Here is a 13,110-nt window from a genome sequence, read left to right as displayed (position 1 = left end):
CAACATGGAGGCTCTCAGGAGGTAACTCTTAGGCATCGTGCAGCTCTAGGCTGAGTTCTTATTTCAGGCGCACAGGCTCACAAGCATAGTCTTTAGTATCAAGGGCTCATTGTTGGACCATCCTTCTTCATTGGTCTTAGCCATTGCAATTGGGGGATTGTTGCTGTACCATTAGGGAATGGTACCATTAGAGATCCCTGGCTAGGAACTCAGCACTCCCTCAGTTGTCATTTTTCACTGTAGCAACTATGAAAATATCCATTTTTATGTAGCCCATATATATGCCCTGTAGATCTCACTCCCAACCATGTGCTCCCTATCAATAACAGCCCACACCAGTGTTCCTCCCCTGCCATTGCTGTACCTCTCTGTGGTCTGAAACTTCTTCAAAAATGAAGCCCAATATATTGCCAGGTTCCATTAATAGTAAAATGAAACATAGTGAAGGTTTTACAGATTAGATATACAATACATACTAATTTAGAAAAATTAAAGTAAAAATAATTGGGATATCAAAAAATTAAAAAAATTAAAAATCTTTGTTTTCGATGTTTTTCCTTCCATCACTGCAATAAGTGTTGCCCTGAATGCACATTGACAGGGCAACATCTTCCATCTCTTCATCAGTGTCATCCTTTCATTTTCTTTTCTTTTTTCTAATTATTAAGCTTATATTCACAAAAGTTTTAGATCACAGTAATTCATATATATGATATACAGTACTCCCACATATCCAACATCAGACACTTTGTCCCTTCCCAAGCAATAATCTTTTTACATGTTCAAACTATATTTACTGCAACTGATGTACAGATATTGAAACAATAGCTTTCAAACAAGGTTACACTTGGGTTTACATTATGTTTTATATTTTAGACTACACAATTTTCTAAATTTTAATTTATCTTATGTTTTACATTTTTATTTACATTTTAGCTTATACATTTTTCATCATCGTAATAGGTGTTGCCCTGTATGTACAGTGGAAAGGCAAGTTCTTTCATTTCTTCCTCAGTGTCTACATCCTTTCTTTCTTATTTATGAAGAAATTTTGGTTTCAGCACAGAGCTTCTGAATTCTCACATAGTCCTTTCAGGGCTGTTACAACTTTGTTGAGTTCCTAGATTTTCAAGTGTTCTCCTTTGTTGGAAGGACAGTGATTGTGTCATTAGGAATGACATCTACATCTCAACAATGGAAATATTAGGGTATCTCCAAGGTGAATGGAATAAGATCTACCTTTGGAGTACAACAGTTATGGGTGTGATTCCAAGTTCCACCTATATTTTACTTCCTTACTTACCTAGATCACATCACCAATTTTTTTCGTCTGTAGAAGGATAATTGTAATACCTATCTCTCAGATCTTTTGGAAATAACAAATGTAAACAGTCTGGCACACAGCTTATATTTAATATCGGTCAGCATTGAAATGATCTGTTTTATGTGATTCTTCTATACTGTGAGCTCCTCGAGGCACAGGCTGTGAGAATTATCTCTGTGTCCTCCAAACCCCTAGCCTAACATTTAAAGTAATGTCAGAGAATGCTTGTGGTACACAGCTGACCAGATCTCAGTTTTTTTATCTGGAAAACAAAAGAGCATTCTAATTCTGCTGTCCTCAAGTTCTTTGGAACTGCACATGCCCCAATTGTTAATATAGATCTCTGTTTTACACAAAGTCAAATTTTCCTGCGTTGCAATTCTTGCCATGATGATTTTCATTTGTGCTGAAGAGCTACTTAGGATTAGGGTTTGACTGCACTCTTTCTAGTCCTCAAATCCAGGTACAGCAATATGTGGAGGCCTAATGATTTTGTCTCTAACTGAGTATCTTTCTTAGGAGCAGAGAAATATATCCAAGAAGAATTGCCTAGCACTGGTCCTCAGGCCTAATCCTCAATCAGTCACAAACGGAAAATGTTGCAAAAGAGGTGTGAGTTATGTGTGTGTATGTGTGCCTGTGCGCACACACACATATGCCCAACTAACAAGTGGCTGATTCACAGGTCCAGCATGATGGTACAGAGCAAAAATGGCCCCATAGTGAACCCAGAGATTTCACCAAATAGGGGAAAGCTCACATGAAATTTATATATATCTGCCTAAGAGCATTAGGAGAAGAAAGTCCATCACATCTGTCTAGTACTTATTAATGCCTTGCAAATTGGATCTGAAATACTCATAATCCCATGGAAAAGTCTTTTTCTATCTTGAGCAGTGCTAAGATGAGCGTTGATATGTTTATTTCCAGACTGACCAAATATTTGCCTTTTGACTGATCTTCTCCTGTAGCTATAACATTTCAGTAGTTTTATTCTTAAATTTTAAAAAGTCTGTTCAAATGTCTTACTGGGTTTTGTAGCTCAAACATAGAGGACAAAATTTTTTGTCTCAGTTCATATTTTCTGGAGTATCAATGGTGCTCCTCATCATGAACTGTCAGTGGAAACCTTTTACAAACTGGGGAATTTTCTTAGGCTTCCACCTGTGTACATACTCATATAAGGAGCTCTTTCCCATGAGGGTAATGCTGGCCTTAAATCAAAAGTATAAGGACTGAATAAATTAATGACCACTTGTCGCACAAATTTCAAAATGGATGGAGATTCTACTGTAATCTTGAGTTATGTAGAAAATGACAGATTTGAGACAGGATTACCAGTGGCTTAGAGATAGCTAATGTTTACTGAACACTTACCATGAGACAAACCCTTTCCTCAATGCTTTACTTACATTAACATTTAATCATAAAAACAAGGCTTACTGCAATAGGTTAGTACATGGGGGAAATAAAATTAATGAAATCTATGGACTGTAGTTAAAAGCAATATCTTAATACATTTTCAACTGTAACAAAGTTACTACTTTAATGCTAATGTTAGTAATTGAGGGTATCAGGGGTATGGGGTTTTTCTTTTGGGGATAATTAATATGTTCTGAAATTGCATTGATGAATGCACAATTCTGTGATTATAAAAGAGCCACTTATTGCATGTACACTCTGGATGTGTTGTAGGGTGTGTGAATATGTTTCAATACAATTGTTTAATATAAAAATAAGGAGGAAGCAGATTTGGCTCAATGGATAGAGCATCTGCCTACCACATGGGAGGTCCAAGGTTCAAACCCAAGGCCTCCTGACCCGAGTGACAAGCTGGCCCATGTGCAGTGCTGATGCATGCAAAGAGTGCTGTGCCACACAAGGGTGTCCCCCGTGTAGGGGAGCCCCATGCACAAGGAGTGAGCCCCATAAGGAGAGCTGCCCAGCGCAAAAAAAGTGCAGCCTGCCCAGGAGTGGTGCTGCACACACAGAGAGCTGATGCAGCAAGATGACGCAACAAAAAGAAACACAGATTCCGGGTGCCGCTGACAAGAATACAAGAGGACACAGAATAACACACAGCGGATGGACACAGAGAACAGACAAGTGGGGTAGGGGTGGGGCAGGGGAGAGAAATATATAAAAAATAAAAATAAATCTTAAAAAAATAAGGCTCATTAGTTTAGGGATAGGTGTTATCCAATTTTACTAATGAAGATACTGATAAGAGGGGTTCAGTGACATGTTGATAGTCACTCAGCACAAAAGTAGTGGAAGCAGGATTTGTATCCAGGCAGTTTTCCTCCAGGGCCCAGCCTCATAACTACTGTGGCTTACTGCTTCCACTCCAATGGCTAGGACAGGAGAGAAGCTAGATTCTTTTGTTATTTGGGGGCAGTCAGTACGATCTAGTGTAAAGGGCATGAATAATCTACCTTCTGATTTTCTCTGATGTTGAGTGAGAGAAAAATTCATGCACATCACATGGCATTTATGGAGAAGCTCAATCAATAATAACTGAGGTCTATAAAAGAGATAAGAGAAGAAAACAACTCTTCTTGTATTATTTAAGGATGGAAACAACACAACCACAAGAAAATGGACTGTCAGACTGTTTTGCAACTGTCTTTCAGACATCTCAGACAAATCTACCTGTATGGATGGGGTTTCCCCTGAAAAGGAAAAACAGTCCCCTGCTAAACATCATAGATGAAAGTGGGTCAGGAGGTCTGAAATAAGGACTCTATATATAGAGTTCCTCTTTAAGACTGAGATGACAGAAAAGATTTCCCCCTCTTGAACTGTTGGTAACTTTGGCCATGATTCCAAGGTGGAAAGGCTCATAGAAAATTCTGGCAGTGCTGAACTTTTCCTGGTCATTTGGAAGCAGACTCAGAGCCAGGAAGGAAACTGGCAAGTTGATAGAACCCAGAATGGATCTGAGACCTACTGATGGCTGTAAACGCTGCTGTTGTAGTACTCTTTCCTATTATAATCAATGAACCATCAATAAAATCTCATTATATTTAATTACATTTCTAAGCCTCGTTTCTATTGTGTTGTGGGAACTTAGTGACTAAGTCCCAAGCCTGGAATAAAAAAGTAGAGTCAAGGGAGCAGTAACCTCTCCTAACGTGGGAAAGTGTGGGCTATGGTGTGGACCATTGGCCATGGGGTGCAGTGATGCCCAGAGATGTACTTGCCAGATGAAATGGATGTGTCATGATGATGGGGGAGAGTGTTACTGTAGGGGGAGTGGTGGGGTGGAGGCGGTGGGGTGAATGGGGACCTCATATTTTTTTAATATGTTTTAAAAAAATGAATACATAAAATAAAATTAAAAAACAAATAAAACCTCTCCTAAAAGGCCTGAGTGCTGATGGCTGATGTGCTCACCAGCAGAGTAACAAAGTACTCTGAGGAGGAACAGTATCTTAAGTGTCAGTCACGGCAGAGGGAACAGTGGCCTGCACAGAAAGAAGGACTCGAGGGGAATTTTCCACATTACATTTAAAACAGCATCAGAGCCACCTCTAGGAAATTTGTTTCCACTAACAAAATTACAGAAAGGACTCCTCACCTCTCTCATCAGGAAGATGGCTTTGGTTTTCTCCATTTTGTCATTTTAACATGAAAAGAATGATCATTGCAGAAAACCATTGTACAGAGTTTAAAAACTCCTTAATCTTTTAGTTTTGTTTTCCCTCTTTTAATTCCAAACCCTTATGGTAGATCATCAAAAAGGAAATTAGGAATTTAAATAAAGAGCATGTCTGAGTTTTCAAGATAGCAAGAGTTGATGTTACGCAGGGTTTTAGTGAAGGTTGCAGGATTTGGAGGCAAATATTTCTAAGGTCAAAGTATGACTGAGTGGTCTGGTGGCCATTACTAAACATCTGGTACTCTTAGTTTCTTCATCTATAGACGTAACTGATAATGGCACCTACATGAACATATTTAACTAGTTTAGATGTGGTGAAACAGTCATTCTCATAAAATGAAGGTAATAATGTGAAGCGATTCAATCTTTGTGGAAGTCACGGTGTGTGTCAAAGAATAAATAAACAGAACCGTAGAATAAGTAATGTCCCAACAATTTATTATCAAGGAAATAAATGGACATGTGTACAAACATGCAAGTAAAAGATTGTTCACTAGTGCATTGTCATAAACAGTAAAAGAATGTCCTAAAATTTCATTGCGTTTCAGCTTACAGGTCACTAACTTCCTCTAGGATGCATTCCCTGACCACATTTTATAAAGGTTATTTTCCTGCCCTCCTAGGAAGACATATGGCCTGCCCTGGGACTGGCTGATTTGGTCTCCTGTGGTCCTAATGGAAGCTCCTGGGTGCTCTGTGAAAGACATCGTGCCTAGAAGTTGAGAAGGTTGTGGGGCACAGATGTTAGGCTTTAGGGTATAGGGATATCCTGGAATCCCAGGTACATCCCCTCACCATCAAATCCTTGATTTTCCCGTCCCAGTGGCTCTCCACCTCAGCACTGTGCATCAGCAGTGTCCTGAAAGACTGCTCAGAAAGGCTGCCATGGCCTCCTGTGCCCCTGTGTGGCAGCCCCATGCTTGCTCCCCGCCCACCTCATAAGACTCCATATATCCCAGGGGCACAGGGCACTACCCTCTACATTTTATTTCTTATATCTATCTTTGTTCCCATTTTCCTTCCCTGGACTCCCTACCTCTTCTTTGCTGGTCCCTTCTTCGGGGGCAATATGAATTTCTGAGAAGAAGTGCATGTCCATGTTCCCCATCTCTGCCATCAGCCTGGACATAAGATGAGATCGAGGCAGAGGAGAGAGATTAAGGTGAGAGAATGAAGAGAAATAGATAATAGGGAAAGAACAGAGAGGTGGGAGGAAGATCAGTGAGCAGAAGAGGGTATAGAATGGGGGAGGGGTGGAAGATGGGCAACAGAGGAGGAGGAAGAAAAAGAAAAATGAAAAGGAAGAATAAAAGGAAAGGAGGGACTGAAGGACAGAGCAGAGACAAGAGGAGGAGGAGAAAGGGGGAAAGGAGCACAGAGAAGGGATTCAGGGTAAAGAGGGAAAATGATTAGGAGGTGGAGGTGAAGGATAACCAGAAGACGGAGGAAGGGGAAGAGGAGAGGGAGGTGGCATTATAGAGGAGGACTGGAAAAGGAGAGGGAAGGAGTTAAAGGAACTTGGAGGAGGTATGGGGAGAAGGGTAAGGGAGGAAGAAAGGAGAAGAGAAAGGGAGGAAGAGAAGATGAAGGTGGGGGGATTTGTACATCTGAGCACCCAGTTGATGAACCTGGGGTCAGTATGTTCAGATAGGGTTTGGGTCCAACTTCTTCTCTGCTTTCCCCACAGGCAATGTCAAATGAGGGTGTTCCTTGCCTACCTCTGACGCTTGCACTGTAGTTGCTGGTGTTGCTCGGAGGCTGCCTCCAGGAACTCCGTAGCCTTCTTGTACTCCTCCTCAAACAGCTCCCTAGAGGGACAGTCAAAGGAGTTGAAGGGTCATCAGACCGTCCTCCAACTCCTCCCTTCAGCTATTCTCCATTAGTCTATGGAAGAAGAGACCTTCGCTGAGTGCAGAGTGGCCCTCTCCACAGAACATCTTGCTCAGTTGAGGCAGGAAGTCCTCCAGCTTCACCTCAATTAGTTCCTCTGTGGATATAAGCAATGCGGGGCAGGGACCTCTTACCTCTGAGCCTCACTTTCCTTTCCCTCGCATTGTAGCAGGAAGATCTTCAGTGTCTCTGGGGGAAGAGGAACCAAAGAGGCCCTGTGAGAGCTCGTAAAAAGAATGAAAGTTGGACAAATAATGAGGTAGAAGATGTCAAATAAATTTAAAGTAATTCTGATTCCCTGCCTCAATGCCCTGCTTCCAAATCCCCTATCACAAAGATTGGGCCCTTAAAGGATAAACCTGTATCCTACTAATACTGTTAGCCTTAGCACACAGCAAGGGGCCTGGTACAATTGTTATACATTTGTGTGAACTGAACAGAATCCTCAGGTGCCAGAGTGCTCTCTGTATACCTATTGGTGTTTCTTCGCTCAGCAGGCATAGAGCAGAAACTCCCTAAGTATCTGTCATAAGTGGTGGCACGGACTGTGATACACTGACCAGCGAAGCAACAGGTTTACCCCACATGAATGTTTCAACAGAATCCATCTACTATGGGGAAAGTGGACTTTTATAACAAAGCTAGGGCAGAAACAAACACACACAGAGTGACAGAGCAGCTACTAAATACCTTGCTTTTTCCTCAAGACTTCCTCCAGGCGCAACTGTTCTCCATTCACTGGAAAAAATAATGACACTACCAAATTTCAGGCACCACACTATGACCTGTCCCTGACAACTCCAAATTCAGGGAAGGATCTCGCCAAAGGTCACACAAAAGGTCTTGTACAGATCCAGGAGAGCCTGAGTGTCTTCCTATAACCCCATCTCCTTCACCTAATGAAGATCTCTACGAGACCAGTCCTCTCCTCTATGTGTGCCCATATTCCCAATAAGAGGTACAGGGCCATGCCATTTGCAAATGGTGGTGTGAATATGACACAGAATGAACACTATTTTAGACAAACGTTACATCTGGTGGGAATATATGACCACAAAAATGTAACTGTATCAAGTCAGATGGGGATAAGTGATGTAAAGGGGAAAATACTAAGGGAAGAGGAATAGAGAGTGACCAGGTATGAGTGAGGTATTATTTTTAGATGGGAAGACATGGTAAGACCCCTCTGAGGAGGTGAAGTTTGAACTGAGAGCTGAATTACTAAAGACAATAAGATGACATGTAGAATATCAAGGGTAAAGATCACTGTAGGCAAAAGGAACAGACAGTGAAAAGTCCATGAGGAGGGAGTGTGCCCCAGATTTTTTTCTCTGAGGTACCAGGGCTAGGGATTGCGGGAAGCTGGCACTCAGCCACTGAACCAGATTGGCTCCCTTAAGTTGGTTTTTTCATTTGTTTACTTATTGTTTGTTTTTTAATTTGTTTTTAGGAGGCATCAGGTACTGAACCCAGGACTTCCCATGCAGGAAGCAGGTGCTCAACTGCTTGAGCCACCTCTGTTCCCATCCAGGAGTGTTTTGTTGCCATTGGGGTAGGCAAGAGGTAGAAGTTAAGGCCAAAATGGTGGCAGTACACCCCACTGGGCTTTGGGAATAACACTGAGAAATCTGGGTATCTGGAAACTAGAGTTTAGGTAGGGCAGTGGAATTTAGGGTTTTGAGATATTCTGGGACTACACTGTATTCTTCTCATACCACTTACATGAATCTAATTCCTTCTGTTTGGCCTCCCAGAGGGCATGGGCCTCTCTCACCTCTTCACTGGCTTTCTGTTTCACTGGGCCAGAGATGAGAAAGACCAACATTGAGCAAGCAAATTCCTCAACTCTCCATTCTCTCTTAAAGTGTAGCATTTCAAACTACTCAACAAGCATCTCTGGATTACAGAGATAAAGAAACAGAAGTTTCCAAAGCCCACATTCTTTGTGATATAAGCCAGAAGATTGAGGCCCCTGAGCTCACATTGTTTAAACTCCTTAATCCGTTTAACCAGGTCCTCAATCCGCGGATCCAGGCTTTCTGCTGCAGAGGAAAAGGAAGATTGAACTGGAGAAGGCCAGCAGTCCAAAGCAGGTAGAGATGGGGTGGGTGCTGGCATGGTGATTACACTGCTTTCATTCACATGCATTTATTGCATGTCTGCTGTGTCTCAGAAGTTGTGCAGGACACTCACGTGCTTCTGTTTTGGGTGGCAGAAAAAGACATTGAACAGAAAAACAGATCACAACTTGACATCATGTTGGGATGTGGCAACTGTGTTGTGAAAAAAAAATAATGCAAGATTTGGAGAGACAGATGGCAAAGGGGTGGAAGATGCTTCTCCAAGTACAGGAAGGACTTTCTAGGCCCTAAGTAAGGGAGAAGAGTAAACCCTACAGCTCACAAAATGGGGATAACATGAGAACCTTTCCAGAGAGAGGGAACAGCAAATGCAAACACCCAGAGCTGGGGACATAGGAAGTATTTATTTCAGGGAACAGGGAGGATACGCAGGGAGCAAGTGGACAGTGGCAGGATGTGAGGTCGAGTGAAGGAAAATGGAAGATCCCACAGGGTCTTGTGAATCAAGATGTGTGAGTCTGTATTTTATTCTCTGTGTTGTGAGAAGCCAATGGAGATCTCCTTGCAGTTGTACCTTGTTAAGACCCCTGGTAGCTGAAGGTGAGGGAACAGGATTAGTCTTTGACTTAGGGATAGTCCACATTTGACAAAAAGCAAAAAAATCTTCCCCTTGCATTTTAGGGGGCAGCTTGAGTGCCCTTCAGGAAAGGGGAGCAAAACTGTCCCTTGGGGAAATTTTTGCTACATTTTTTTCTAATTTAGCTGCCTCACAAGTTTCCCGGTTTAGATAATCTGAACCAAAAAGAGTTTTTCCTTTTTCTTTCCTCTTTCGTTCCAGGATCAACAGTGCAAAGCTGGAGGACTAGGCTGGAGAGAAAAACAACTCTCCTTTCTTAGGGAAAGGTTCACGAGAACTTCTAGGTCTCAAGTGCCCAGTTCTTTCTATTTGTCAGGAGTCTACCTGTGGGCATATTCCCTACATACTCTATTTCTGGGATTGGAGGGAAAAGCATAGAAATATAGGAATAAAACCTCTTCCTCACCTAAAGAAACTAACCAAGGCTTTAATATGCTTATCTCAGCTCATCCCTTAGGCTGGGCTCTCAATTCTCCCCAGGGCAAGAATTGAGTGTCTTCATCTCTGCATCTATCCAGGGCCAATTCTAAAGAACTTACAAAAAGTCCGCAGAGTTTATAAGCACAGGTTTTGGGTTTTGGAAGCAACTGAAAGGGTTTTATGACCTTTGGGCCAGGGAGCACTCTGAGGTGGTAATAATAACTTTGAACGTTACCAACTCCCAGGGCATTTTGTTTTCCTTAGAAGGTTATACTCATTCTATGGTTCCTGTCCTGTGGTCTCTACCTCATTTTTGTCCAGGCAACAGACCTTAAGTGACAATTTTGGAAGGAGAGCCAAAGTTCCTATTTATCTGGTTTCAACTGACTGACCACAGAATTTTGAACTGAGAATGGGCTTGGCAGGACCTCTTTGCCCCAACCCTTGTGAACTACAAGTGCAGATCATCTCTATAGTACAGCACAACAACAAAAGGAAAGATACGGAGTCATCTACATCATTTTCTGTCACTTGTGTATATAAATAGGGGGAAGTATATAAGTAAAACATCTCTGAGAGATATATACATTATTTAATGTTTCCTGCCTATAGGGAAGCCCAATGGGACACAAAAGTTTGGGAAAATCATTTACCTTCTATCCTCTGACTTCTTGAATTCTGAACCATGATGTGGTATTGGTGATTAAAACAATTATACTTTAAAATAAGAAGCACAATGGGATAATTTCCTGAGATTTGAATTGTGGTGACTGGATGTGAACCCATGTCTTGCCTGTCCTCAAACCCCAGACCCAGCCTCAGACACAAAAAGACACATGACCTTGCTGCAGGTTTTCTTCCATCTCCAGAAACTCTTTTATCTTATTTGCACTGGATTGCCCTGTGGAAACAAAACCAGAGTATAATTACAGGAACCACTGAGAGTGAGAGGGAACTGAAGAAAAGACCAGGCCCATCTGGCAGTGGAGAGAAAGGCTCCCCAGCAGACTTGGTCTTTTAAAAAAAAAGCTCAAGCTTCCTGATATTTCATATCCAAATAATTTGGAATGTATCTCTAAAACATAAATGTATTTTCTTAGAAATACACAGCTACATTATAATGGTCAAACATAAATATTCCTTAATATTCTTCCAAATCTAGACCACATTAAAATGTTTATAGTCCCAAACACGCCTCTTTTTAAGGTTGGTGGGTATAACCATTTCTCAGTGTAGCAGTGGCCAAAGAACAGGCAGTGTCCTCCACTTCTGATTTTACTCTTCACTACATTTCTAGGGCCAGCCACTAGATAGGACTTGGTGTATTCTCAATGTTTGCTTAGGATGGTGTCATCATTAATAATTGATATCTGCTTAAGCATTAAAAAAGACATAATACAACAAGAAACAAGTCAAAGCTTGTTGAAGCTAAATAATATATACAGAAGCTTATATTATTATCTCTACTTCTCTTTGAAAATATTTTAAGAAATTCTATAAGGACATATTTTTTCAAGGGTGGAATCCATTTACAGGAAAAGTTTTCAATTTTCTTCTCTTTTATGGACAGGAATTTTCCTGAAATTCTCTAAAGCAAAATGCACTATACTTTAATTAAATAGGGAAAATATAATCTGAAAATGAAGGGAAATGTGTTTTTCATAGAGACTGTTCTTGTTTGGAGATGCTTAACAGAATGTATTTACATCTATCAATGTGTGGACCTTGGTCTGAAAAAACCTCAGTTTTAAAAGTTATTGTGAAGACAAAAGAAAAATCTGGATATGGGTCTGGTATGTGATGATATATTGAGGAATTATTGCTAGTTTTCTCTGGAGTGGTATTAGTATAATGATTTTTTGTAAGGAAAATGTGTTCTATTATTAATGAGATGCATATGAAATATTTCAGAGCAAAGTGAAAGGGTGTCTATAATTTACATTAAAATACGTTAAAAAAATAGATGTAGCAAATACGGTAAAACTGAACAATACTGAAATCTAGATGGTAGAGATTCTGCAAAACTGGTGAATTTATCATTTTCTCTAAATTTCCACATAAAAACAGAGCAACTAGATAATATAATAAAACACCTATCGACAACATTTATAATATAACATGATGCCTAGCTAGTCTATCAGACCTTAAATAAAAGTGGTTGGACACAATTCCCTATGTTTGACAACATCAGGCCTCCCCAGAATGCGGGTGCAACTTCCCACTCATTGTATGGGTCTCTACCCAATCACATAAGACACTATTACAAGGTGATGTGGGAGAAGTGGGATAATGTGGGGCATATGGGAACCTCCTATATATTTTTAATGTAATATTTTTTGTGATCTATGTATCTTTTTTTAAAAAGGTGATTAAAGGAAAAAAGTTTTTTTTAAAAAGTGGTTGGAGAAAGACTACCAACAGCCACAGGACCTGTTGGCATCTGTGCAAGAGTAAAAGGAAGAAGTAATGGGATAGCTTCTGATGGTCCTGAGACAGTAGAACAAAATATCCAGCAGATATTCAGTAGAGAACACAAGAGGGCAATTTGAGAATAGCAGCTGAGGATGGTAGTGGTGTTTTCCTCTTCAATAGTGAGTTTAAGCCTGAGGTAACGACTTCTGGAGCAGTTTAAACCCTAAGTCTGTGGTATGCTAGTTAATGTTTAATAGCCAGCTATCCAAAGTAAAAGGAGCTCGTTGTGGTATTTGCCAATTGGTGTGGTATAAATACGCCAGCATGGCCGATTTAAAGTTACATAAGTGATGTCACTGAAAGCAGATTTGAGAAAAGATGTGAAATAGCACTCTATTATTCAGTATGTCTACCATACAGATACAATAGTCACAAAAAATCTCAAAAGCGTAACGGTAAAATGAAGTAATATACAAACTTAAACTTCCACGCTTTCAAAATACATGAAACAAGAACAAATAGAACTAAAAAGAATAACAGAAAAGTCCCCAATTACTTTAGAGATTTTGAAAACTACCTCTCAATAAAAGAAGCAGACAGAAAAACAAATAGAAAAATTGTGAGCATATGTAAGCCCGGAACAACACTTTTAACCTACATGAACTAGTTAATATTACTATTTATA

The 13,110-nt window shown here is 40.5% G+C and overlaps 1 protein-coding gene across 2 annotated transcripts; it reads right to left on the bottom strand.

Annotated features, from left to right (window-relative positions):
- Positions 1 to 5,406: 5,406 nt before the first annotated feature.
- LOC131277197 (synaptonemal complex central element protein 1-like) lies at positions 5,407 to 10,910 on the bottom strand. 2 transcript variants are annotated; one of them, XM_058291399.1, is made up of 7 exons: positions 10,855 to 10,910; positions 8,858 to 8,917; positions 7,566 to 7,613; positions 7,010 to 7,064; positions 6,704 to 6,793; positions 6,022 to 6,106; positions 5,407 to 5,697 (listed from the first exon to the last, which is right to left on the bottom strand). In XM_058291399.1, the coding sequence occupies exons 1-7, from the start codon at positions 10,874 to 10,876 to the stop codon at positions 5,605 to 5,607; spliced, it is 453 nt and encodes a 150-aa protein (XP_058147382.1). In that variant the 5' UTR covers positions 10,877 to 10,910; the 3' UTR covers positions 5,407 to 5,604. The 2 variants fall into 2 exon arrangements, with proteins under 2 accessions (XP_058147382.1, XP_058147381.1); XM_058291398.1 differs by lacking the exon at positions 10,855 to 10,910 and having other exon boundaries at positions 8,858 to 9,296.
- Between the last annotated feature and the right edge of the window lie 2,200 nt (positions 10,911 to 13,110).

Source organism: Dasypus novemcinctus, chromosome X, assembly GCF_030445035.2.
Source record: "Dasypus novemcinctus isolate mDasNov1 chromosome X, mDasNov1.1.hap2, whole genome shotgun sequence".
Lineage (NCBI taxonomy): Eukaryota > Metazoa > Chordata > Mammalia > Cingulata > Dasypodidae > Dasypus > Dasypus novemcinctus.
This window is presented reverse-complemented; position numbering and strand designations above follow the sequence as displayed.